The sequence below is a fragment of the Sturnira hondurensis genome, unplaced genomic scaffold, assembly GCF_014824575.4.
Source record: "Sturnira hondurensis isolate 20B ecotype Veracruz unplaced genomic scaffold, ASM1482457v3 Scaffold0004525, whole genome shotgun sequence".
Lineage (NCBI taxonomy): Eukaryota > Metazoa > Chordata > Mammalia > Chiroptera > Phyllostomidae > Sturnira > Sturnira hondurensis.
This window is the reverse complement of record NW_028077156.1, coordinates 210962-223189: the sequence shown is the minus strand read 5'-3', so window position 1 is coordinate 223189 and position 12228 is coordinate 210962. Positions and strand designations below refer to the sequence as shown.

The 12228-nt window shown below is 36.0% G+C and overlaps 1 protein-coding gene across 2 annotated transcripts in view; it reads right to left on the bottom strand.

The window, feature by feature from the left end:
- The window catches only part of RBM27 (RNA binding motif protein 27), an 82203-nt gene that overhangs the window by 58954 nt on the left and 11021 nt on the right, over window positions 1–12228 (bottom strand). For both annotated transcript variants that reach the window (XM_037045919.1, XM_037045920.1), the window contains exons 2-4: window positions 9979–10097; window positions 6738–6862; window positions 222–313 (exon numbers count right to left, since the gene is read on the bottom strand). In XM_037045919.1, coding sequence (XP_036901814.1) covers window positions 222–313; window positions 6738–6862; window positions 9979–10097 — 336 coding nt within the window. The remainder of the gene's footprint in view (window positions 1–221; window positions 314–6737; window positions 6863–9978; window positions 10098–12228) is intronic.

Sequence of the window (12228 nt, the reverse complement as noted above, 5' to 3'; positions counted from 1 at the left end):
ACCTCTGAGCTCTTGGGGAAAGCACATAATAATGACTGTTTATAAAGGAAGACAAAGCATGACAAAGACAAAAAGAGAGAATGGAAGGAAGGAAGATAAATTTCTTTACTTAGTTCAGAGAGAGAGAAGTCAGTTCATATCTTAAAAATCCCTTTAATGCCCTTGTAGTACAGCTGAAAAGTGAGTTACCAATGTCCTTCTAATTAAAAGTATATACAAACCTTCGTTCACTAGATTCTGAACGAGTCTTCTGGGGACTAGGATATTTCTTTTTTCTGCCATCTCGTTCTTCCTCCACTGGCTCCTGAAATACCTGTATGAAAACATTTATTAGAAACAAGAACAGTCCTCCCACAAATTACAAAACACATCCACCTGATGATGACCTTTCTGGCACAAAGAGAACACAAATAAATAAACTGAAATACTAAAGTTAAATCACACCCTAAGAAGTCTGGAAACAGGGACAGATAAAAAAGATGCTGTAATTACTTTACCAACAATAGGTTCATTTTTAAATTTTAATTTAAAACAAAATAGCAGTGTAGAAAGAAAACAGAAATTCAAACAGAAGAAATTACAAATCTCTACTAAGGATCATATAGTAAAATGATTTGTTTTCCTAATTATAAAATACACTCATACATATAATTCATTTGAAGAGAACTCTAGATTTCATAGAAAAGGTTCCAAGAATAAAAGTTAACGAATGCTATAAAATGGCAGCCACAATATGGCAACCATATGGTGCAAAAACACTATACAATCATTAGATAAGGTTTGAAAATCATTTTCTCTATCAAATTTACAAGAAACACAGAGGATGTTTCATTACTCCACTAGGATGCAATGAAAAAAATCCAAACAGTGGAAAACCCTACAAGACGAATGACTGAATTTCTTCAACAACAAAAAAAAAACTTTAAAAGCAGGTGAGGAAAAGACCGAGATATGTAGGCAGGTATGAAGATTTAAAGACTGAGACTGCTTGAACATCTTTTTGCTCTTCTGCATTCCCCAAGGACTTTTTTGATGAACATGGATTAATTCCTAGTGGGAAAAACTACTCTTAAAAAGTCAAAGAATCAAAGAGAAATAAAAACATAAGGCCACCCGAAAACATGTGAATGGAATGTTCACAACAGCATTTCTCCTAACAGCCCAAAGTGTTAACCACCCTTCTATCAACCCAAATATCCATCAACTGATGACTAGACAAAGAAAACGTGCTATGCACATACAACACTATCCATAAAGCCATAAAAAATGACATGGATATACACTACAACCTGGATGAACCTTGACAGCAGTATGTTAAATAGGTGAAAGAAGCCAGTCAAAAAAGATTACATATTGTATGATTCCATTTATAGGAAATGTGCAGAATAGGCAAATCCATGAAGACATGAAGTAGATAAATAGTTACCTAGAGCTTGGGCAGTAGGAAGGAGGACTTAGAGAGTGATATCTAACAGGTATGGGGTTTCTTTTTTGTACAATGAAAATGTTCTAAAATGGACAGTGATGATAACTGCACAACTCTGAAAATAATAAAAACCACTGTGTTTGTACATGACTACCTGTGATAAGGATGTTTTCCCAAAATTATTTTAAACTTTTATTCTAAAATGAGTTATATGGCATTATATTGACTTACAGTTCTTGAATTCATTATATGTGTAGACTTCATACGCCCAAACCTCTTACCTACTTTTATGGTACTGTTCTAAGAACGTGAAAAGTAGATTTTTTAAATAAAATCAGATTATAACCAGGCATGCTGGTTATAATTTTATTAATTTGAATAACTAACTTGAAGTTATTCTTCTTTCTTGTCTGCCTGACTTAAATTTTTCTACCTCTTATCGATGAATAGTCTGACCATTATACACATATTTAACAAGTTTTTATTTATTATCTTAGTCTATTATACTATACAAGTCTAACAGCCCCCACCCCATAGGATACAAAAGTGCACTACAGCCCTGGGTGGTGTAGCTAAGTGGATTGAGTGCAGGCAATGTGAGAGTCAACCACACATTGATGTTTTTCTCCCTCTCTTTCTCTCTCCCCTTTATTAATTTAAAAAGAAATAAAATAAAATATTTATGAAAAAAGTGTACTACACAGTAATATGGATAGAGCAGGCTGGCCTTGGGTTGATGGGTTATTGAGGGTGGGGTGATGAATACATGGGAATTCATATGCTGTCTCTTTTTGATGTCTGCTGAAAATTTTCTATAATAGGTTTTTAAAAAAATTTAAATGAGTCCTGGCAGGTATAGCTCAATGGATTGAGCAGGGGCCTGCAAAACAAAAGATTCCCAGTCAGGGCACATGCCTGGGTTGCAGGCCAGTTCCCAGCAGGCGGGACATGAGAAGCAACCATACATTGGTATTTCTCTCCCTCTCTCCTTCCCTTCTAAAGATAAATAAATAAAATCTAAAAAAAAATTTAAAGTGAAATAAAGGTACTCCCATACAAACAAAAGGGGGAAGGGGGAGAACTGTGCCAGAGGATCTCAAATTTCTAGTCACAGCTCCCTGTGCTGGGTCTAAGAAAACTGCCTTCTAACATTTCAGATGATCAGGATATAGTGTGAATAAGGAATTTAAATCTATTATCTTCATAGATTGCTCTTTTGCATGTTCATAAACTCAGGGTAAAGGGTTTAATAACAAATTATAACCACGCAAATTTATAAGTAATTTTCCAACTACATATAAAATGCATGTTTCTTTATAAATCCTGGCACATATCTACCAAGTGTTTTTCTAGCAACAGGACGAGTTGTTTCATGTTCCATATTCTTTCACCTGGTTCCCCATGTTGACTCAGTCTAATTGTAAAACAACTAACTGATGGTGTAACGTAGCTCAGGATCAAAAAAGAGTCAAAAAAGCTAGTCCTTAGATGGATCTATTCCTCTGTGCCCTGCTCAGAGCAACCGCATCAATTAAGTACAGATCAAAAAAGAGACAGTTAGCCAAAGGTATGTGCTACCTCAAACCCCTTTCCCTCCACATTGTCCAACAGAATTATCAGAAACTATTATATTCATATACTACTATAGGAGTTATTTGTCAGTAATGAAAATTAAGTTACATATAAAATCTTAGAAATGCCAGACAGCATCATTTGAGCTACCTATACAAAGAAGCTGGTATCAATATTTTGCTTAACTTTCAAAATTTGGATTTGCTACAAAGATACAAAATGAAATAATGCAACATTTTTTTAAAACTTCTTTCAATCATGGACATGGAAAACTGTGGTGATTGCTAGGGGGAAGAGGGTGGGTGGAAGGGGACTAAATGGTAATGGGAAAAAAGATTAAATTTAAAAATTTAAAAGATGGGTGTCTATGGTAGTATTCTTGTAATCTCTGTATGCTCAAAATTATTCTCTAAAAAAGTATATTAAGTAATTATTAATAAAAACAAAAGTTGGACAGAGACTTGACTTGGGATAATGAGCACATAATACAGTGTATAGATGATGTGTTGTAGAACAGTGCACCTGAAACCTGGATAATTCTGTTGATCAGTGTCACCACAATAAATTCAATAAAAAAGGAATAAAATAAAACTAAAAACAAAAAAAAAACAAAAAAGTTGGAAAATATTTCTGTATAATAACCAACACTTACGTGGTAGACCCTAGACTAGGATGTGTGTGCGTGCGGAAAATTTCATTTAATCCTCAATGAGACAAATACTACTATGATCATTATTTTGCTGATGTACAAATGAAACAGTTTAGAGCTACTATTGGGTTGGCCAAAAAGCCTGTATGGTTTCTTCCATAAAATAAAAGACACATTTTTCATTTTCCAGTAACTTTATTGATTTGGATATTTTGAATTATGTGGGCTATCCTCCTCATAGTACAACACTGATTGTTCTCAATAAATGTTGCAATTTGATCACTATCAACTTTAACTGGTCTACCTGACTGTGGAGCATCATCCAGTGAGAAATCTTCAGCATGAAACTTTGCAAACCACTCTTGACAGGTTTGACCACTTTTGACCTTCTCCATACAACGCACAAATCTTTTTTTTTGCATTTCAGTTGCATTTTAATCCTTCTTAAAATAATAAAGCATAATATAATAAAAACATTATTTTATTCCGTCTTCAATATTAAAATGGCAACACAAAATAATTCACCAATTTTTGTAAGTTTTTTTAAAAAATGCACACTGATATGAAAGCTGTCACAATATAATCTAACAAAACGGTTTCAAATGAAATTAAAGACACCTGGACTTCCGCCAAGATGGAGGCATAGGTGGAAACACTGTGCCTTCTCCCACAACCAAGTTTGAATACAACAAAGGTTTAGAGAACAAAGATACAGCCACAAAACAGAAAACTGAATTATACAGAAGTCCGACAACCACTAACCGTTCAACGGGGATGGTAAGAGGGGCGGAGCCAGCAGCGGAGCGGGGTCGGGCAGAAAAGATCCCCAGACCCAGGCGCGCAAGTGGCCCAGACCCAATCAGGGTATGGGGCAGACCGACCGTGGTCGCACATTCGCGCACAGGGAGAGGGACCACACAGGCCCCAGGGGGTGAGGGCTGACGGCGGTGGCACACTTGCATGCAGTGGGACGAAACGCGTGGGCCTGGTGATGGTGGCAGCTGCTGCACCTGTGGGGGCCACGGCAGGAGACGGCCGACGGACGCCATTGCTCCTCGTTGACCCCGCCCCCACACAGAGCATCACAACCCAGCGACTGAGTTGCCCTGCTCTGGTGAACACCTAGGGCTCCGATCCTGCTACGTAACAGGCATGAACAGCCCAAAAGATGGCGCAAGAAGAACTCAAAGTCCCAGAGCCGATAACTCTAAGCGACCGAGAAATTGCCAGCCTCTCAGAAGCCCAATTCAAGACACTATTTATCAGGATGCTCACAGAACTGGTAGATTATAGTCACAAATTAGAAGAACATAGTCACAAATTAGAGGAACATATGAAGGCTAAACTAATTGAAATGAAGGGAGATGCACAGGAAACCAACAGTGATGGAAAGGAAACTGGGACTCAAATCAATGGAATGGACCAGAAGGAAGAACAAAACATCCCACCAGAAAGGAATGAAGAAGTGAGAATTCAAAAAAATGAGGAGAGGCTTAGGAACCTCCAGGACATCTTTAAACATTCCAACATCTGAATTATAGGGGTACCAGAAGGGGGAAAGAAACAGCCACGAGTGGAAAACTTATTTGAACAAATAATAAAGGAGAGCTTTCCCAGTCTGGCAAAGGAAATAGACTTCCAGGAAATCCAGGAAGCTCAGAGAGTCCTAAAGAAGTTGGACCCAAGAAGGAACACACCAAGGCACATCATCATTACATTAGCCAAAATTAAAATGAAGGAGAGAATCCTAGAAGCATCAAGGGATAAGGGGACAGTCACCTACAAAGGAGTACCCATCAGACTGTCAGCAGATTTCTCAAAAGAGACCTTATGGTCAAGAAGGGGCTGGAAAGAAGTATTCAAGTCATGAAATCCAAAGACCTACAGCCAAGATTGCTTTATCCAGCAAAGATTTCATTTAGAATGGAAGGGCAGATAAAGTGCTTCTCAGATAAGGTCAAGTTCAAGGAGTTCATTATCACCAAGCTCTTATTATATGAAATGTTAAAGGGACTTATATAAGAAAAAGAAGATGAAAAATATGAACAGTGAAAGGACAGCAAGCTCACAGTTATTAACAACCACACCTAAAACAAAAGCAAACCTAGAGGACAGCTAGATCAGGAGTGGAACCATAGAAATGAAGAACACATGGAGGGTTAGCAACAGGGGAGAGGGGGGAGAAGGTACAGAAAATAGCATAGACAGTAGGTAGAAAATAGATAGGGGGAAGGGCAATAGTGGGGGAAATATAGAATCTAAAGAACTTGAGACACGTGGTTATAAACTAAGGGGGGGAGAATGGTGGGGGAGGGAGTGTGTGGGTGGAGGGGAATGAAGGGGGGGAATAGAACAACTGTAATGGTATAATCAATAAAATGTATTTTAAATAAATTTAAAAAAAAAGAAATTAAAGATACCTAAGCACTAGTAGAGACATCTTACCAAAAACAAATGAACTTTTTGGCCAATCAGTATTTTTAATTCATGCAGCTTGCTTCTAAAACTTACAGACTTATCATAGTATTATGTTATGTATACATACAAAGAATTACAAAATGAACTTTGTAAAATTTCTTCTTTGACACAAAAATTCAAACCACCTATAACCATGTTTTTGTATTTCAAAATTGGAAAAACATTTTTTTCCCTTTTCTGTCCTAGGAGTGACATTTATAATTACATTAACTATAAAAAACTCTATTTGGTTAAAAAAGAGGGAATGGTTTCTCTATTTCTATGAAAATGTGTTACCTAATGAGTTTTCTTGAGTTTTCATTAGTACTTTAATTCTAGTTAAACCTATATGTTTACCTAAGCTTTCTTTTTCTAAAAATCACTGGATATGAATTCTGTGAATTCTTCAATATTACTAAAATATTTCTTGGATCTCTAAACAAGCAATCCAAAATTCTTCCAACTCTTCAAAGGCCAGGGAACTAAGAAGCCCTGAAAGATAATGTACACCATGCCCATGCCCCACAAACTTCAATCAATAGATAATCACTTCAAAAGAGGTCAACTTCCAATTAAAAATATTAATTAACAGAACCTAAGATGCCCCAAAAGCCAAAGAAAACTTTGCATTACCTCTTCTTTAATTTCTTCTTTTTCTTGGACTGGTGGTTTTGGCTCAGGCTTAACCGGTTCCAAAGGTGAAAGGTAGTTCTTAGTATAGAGACTTTCAAATAGTTTATCCACAAAACCTGAAGTTTCTGAAGAAAAATAAAATACTACTTAAGTATTACCTAAACAGAAACTAAAAATTTGACAATACACACTCTATTAACAAAGCAGAGGAAAATTAAACATCTCATATACTACTGATGGAACTAAAAATGAGTCTAACCCCTTTGGGAAGAGAATCGGACCTCTGGGCTTTTAGATCCTTTGCACATACTTGCACATGCACAAAATAATGTATGTAGGCGACACCCCCAAAAACCAGAATTTATAAAAAATTGTGTATTTATTCTCATGTTTAAACTTCAGTTTCCTTCAAAGTATTCTCCATTTGATGCAATACACCTATTGAGACATTTTTTTCCATTGCTCAAAAACAGTTTTGAACCCCTCGATTTTGATCCCTTTCAGTCCTTCTGCTGTCTTGTTTCGCCTCTTCCACACTGGCAAAACATTCCCCTCTGAGGACTTTTCTCATTCAGGGAAATTTTTAAGTCGCTCAGGGTGAAATCAGGTGAATAGGGTGGGTGGGGCATGGGGCTCACGCCGTTTCTGGTAAAAAACTGCCAAACACTCAGGAAGGTGCAGGCGGGTGCACTGGTAAATCACCCATTGTGAAATGGGCAAATGCAGTGAAAGAATCTTTAAAAAAATTAACTGAAGCTGAACACAGCGCCTCACAACAAAGCCAGTCAGTACACTGATACAGGTGGGTTCCTAGAACACTCACATAGCAGAAGCCTGTACTACAAGGGGCCCACCCTCCTGAAGATAATTCCAGGGTTTTTTTTCAGTATTTAACAGTAAGCAATTGGGGGAAAAACAAATTTCCATGAATAAGAGACTAGCTAAATAAATTATGTGACAAACATGCAACAGAATACATAGTAAATGTAGAAAGAATGAGTACTGATAATATCAGTTCTCAAAGATATAATATTTGTATGTTTATATTTGCAAAAAACTGACAAGACACAAAAAAATGTGTACTGGCAGTGGGAAGAGAGCAGATAAAAGACAGATGAGAGACAATTTTCACAGCACCTCTTTATATTGCTGGATTACATACACTGCCTACTCAAAAGTTTAATTAAAAGTATTTGAAAATTATGTGAAAGTATCTTTTTGTGTTTTAAAGGCAGCTCAGTTTTGAAACGTTTTCAGACTGAGAGAACCAGATGAATTTATTAAAAATATAAATATCAAAATATTTGTTATTTGAATCAAATTTTTAAAACTTTCATTGGTCCTGTCCTAAGGAATAAAGAGCATATTAAAAGTACAACATAGACTCTGCTTACATTGTAATTACACATTTTACATAAACAGCTATTTCTAAAACATCTCATTTTCCTACAGAAAAGCATCTTTATGCTATTAATTTGTGTTATTTTTCATGATTATAAAACTGTTACACTTTGTTAACTGTTAGATAACTTTAAAAAATAATCAAACCCTTGAAAAGCCTTTATTTTTATGATCAGTTATTTTCTCTATGGTGGCAAATGTATGGCAATTTATTTCCTTCTTCTTTAAAAAATGTTCTTTAAAATTCTTCTTCTTGTGTATTGCTTTTGTTAATTCTTTAAAAAAAATTACTAAAAATGTTAAAGCTTTTAGAACAAGGAATTCTTAGATGCCTAAACATACATTTGCCTCTTACCTCAAATGTCTTTGCAATGTTTTACTTGGCTCTACATGTTACAGGACTCATCTTTAATGGAAACTGAGTAATACAAATTAATATACTTACAAAAGAAAATACTCATATATATTGGGGAGAAATTCTTTAGATATCAGTAATTTTTTTATAGAAAAGCCGTAAAATAGCACAAAAAATGTGTAATCTTGCGTTTTAGACTGAGGAACCTCAATTACTATCTTTTCTTTCTCAGTAAATATGAGTTAAAGGACCACCACCAATAAATATCTAGATCAATCAGTAAGTGTAAATAATCCAAATTTCTGTTCTTGTATTCAGCAATATTTATGGAATATCTTCTGAGTGCCAGGCACTGTAGGTTCCAAGTCTCTACTCAACAAATGGAAAGACAAAATGGGGTTTGGGGGAGAGATACATATAAACAGGAAAATCAACATTTGACATGCAAGTGAATGACAAGTGCCATGAAAAAAATAAGTAAAGCAAGATTGGGAAGAGGAGAGAGTGACTACAGGCATGAGCATACGGGGCACTCAGAAGAAACTAAGAGATTTTCAATTGGTGTGCCCCAAGAATTTCTAAAACATGCAACACCTAACTATTCAGTTAGAGGCACTGAGCTCTTTACCTTTAGATTGCGAAATTTAAAAAAATGACAACCAACACAACAATAGCTGTCCAGTGTGAATGAATCAAAATTATAACTAATTTTTGGTCAAGATTGGCAAAAAATGTATTTTTTGGTATGCCACAGAATTTTAATAATTAGTTTATATGTGCCATGAGATTAAAAAAAAGGTTGAAAATTACTGCTCTAAGATGACATTTGAAAAGAAAACAGAAACCATAAGGGAGAAACCATGCTCCAGAAAGATTAAAGAGAATTCAAAAGTCCTGGGTTAAGAACATGTTAGGCATGCTGAAAAAAACAGCAAGGTAGTCAGTGTGGCTAGAATAAACACTAGGGGGGCAGGTAGGAAATGAGGTCAGAAAAGCAGCAGAAGAGAACTCTAGGAATCTTTGTGTACTACAGAAAGGACTTTGGTAAAAAGATGGGAAGTTAAAGGCACAAAGAAAAGAGGATTATGCCCATCTCTTCTTGGATAGCAAAAAGCCCCAGCCAAAAGGAGGAAAAAATAGCTTCATTACCTTAATAAACAGTAAGAATAAGCAGTTTCATTACTCTGAAATCGCACCCCCACCAATCAAGCCACAAGGGCTTGATTGTGGCCCTGCCACAAGCCACAAGGGACCTGTTCACCTAAAAACCATTAGTTAACACTGCCTTAACATAGCAAAGAAAGAGACAAGGAAAGGGAAAAACAGTTCTGCCAAAATACATGATAAATAATTAAGCACGAATGGGTATATTCAAGTATTAAAGGACACTGACCAATTTCCTTTCAAGCTTGCATCTTCAAGACTTTATCAGGAAATTTTAAATTGAAAATCTTAAATGCTTGAAGGAAGGCCCATAATAATTACCTTTTTGTAAAAAGACGTCAAGTTGATCAGCACAAAAGGCTTTCAATTCTTTCTCAGGTTTGTCCTTCTTGACCAGTGCTACTACATAGTTGGCTAAGGCTGAAGGGTCAGCATCACATCTAGTTAAAGAGACAACACAAAATTTTAAATTTTTCCCCTCCAAATGTAGTATCATTAATGAAATCACCTCTATTTTGGAAAGCTCAAGGTGAAAACTCTATTCTAAAGTGACTGCAAACACAGGCGACTATTATAACAAACAGCACACACAGAAAACAAGTAAGATCTTCCTTTTCTGCTCATTTTCATAAAATAGTTTGTCTCCTCTTCTCGGTATTCTAATTATACCCAGAATTTTGAACCAAATCTCAATGTCTTTGGAGCTATCTGTTCCATGTGACCAATGAGAAAGAAGGAGCAAAAGTGGCAGGACAATTTCCCCCATTCCCTATAACTCCAAGAACCAGCATCCCAAAATGGCGATAAATACATTGTTCATCTACCTCGTGAGTATCTTAAGAACCTTTTTTAAAAAGTGAGAACACAAAAAGGGTGGTACCTTAATTATTACTGGCAAACATTTTAGTAGCTAGAAGCAAGAGAGAAAAGATCTGGGAGTTAGAACAGAAAGGCTAAGAAAAGTAGTGGAAGAGTAGTAGAGATAACCTTGACCTGCTTCACATTTTTTGCCTAGTCAGTAGTAACCCAACTTTGAAAACCAAAATCTTCTCCTATGCCAGGGCAGCATATGATCCTCAAGTTGCCACCTCCTGACATATAGCAATGTGTCAGACTTAACATTTTATCTACTTTACATCAAAGTGAAAGTTTTATGCTGTAAATATGTATTTTTTAATATTCTATTTCCCTCATGAATGTACATTTAAGTAACACATCTTTTATGGCTTCATAGGGTTGTTGCAAAGCTAAAATTAAAAAACTCAGGATCACAGTAATTAAAATTAATATGAAAGCAAAGTGATCATATCCCTGTCAAATACTATTCAAATCTAATGATTCTTGTTCCATAATCTTTGGGACTCCCCTATCAACCAGAAAGTTAGTTTCAGCTCAAGAGTATCAATCACATTTCCAACAACTTTATGAGATTAGCAAACAAACAAAAAAAGACCAAGCACCCACACTTTTACTTTCTCCTTTTGGTCTCTTTTTAAAGTTTGTAATTCAATAAATTAATCTGAATAAAATTCAATAAAATAGAATTTTTTCATCACCAATATTAAGGTTTTGTGGGAAAAGTTCTTAAAACATACATGCATATTCATGCACCAAATTCTAAAAGCAAATTTCAATGACTGTCAATTTTATAAAACTCAGAGCAAATAAAAATAAATTATGGGCAAAGGTCAAAATGCACTAGGAGAGACTATAAGAGTCAAAGATGATGAGTTACATATTAATAAACACATGCAATTTAAAAGAAAGTTAGCATTTTTCTCAAGTAAAATGTGTAAATTTCAGTTTGGATCATTTTGAACAAATTACCTTAGTAAATCCAATCGTTTAAATCTAAAATGGATATATAGCATTTCTACCTTCAAAAAAGTTACACATGCCATGTCCACCTTGGCTATCCCATTACTACCTCAAAACAGAAATACGTACGTAGACTTAATTTCACTCCCAAGAACACACTGATCAGTACAATTCTTATCAACATTCAAATGGAGAGGGGAATCACATATCTATCTTTACTTAGAAAGTTCAGATCCTGATAAATGCAGGGGAAAAGAAAGATTTTTGAAAGATTTTATTTATTTATTTTTAGAGAGAGGGGAAGGTAGGAAGAACAAGTAGGAAAGAAGTATCAATGTGTGAGACAAACACCAATTGGCTACCTCACACACGCCCCCAGCCAGGGACCTGGCCAGCAACCCAGGCATGTGACCCTGACCAAACGGAACTGGCAACCCTGTGATCTTCAGGCTGGTGCTCAATCTGCTGAGCCACACCAGCGAGCACAGATTTTTAAAAAGAAGTCAGAATGCCATGACTGGAGTGGCTCAGCGATTTGGACATGCTCCTGCAAACCAAAAGGTCCCTGGCTCAATTCCCAGTCAGGGTATGTGCCTGGGTTGGGGGCCAGGTCCCTGGCTGCAGGGGGTGCAAGAGGCAACAGATCCTCTCCAACATCGATATTTCTCTACCCCTCATCCCTCTCTTCCCCTCTTTCGAAATAAATAAATAAAATCTTTTTGAAAAAATAAGAATGGCATAAAGAGGCAATAT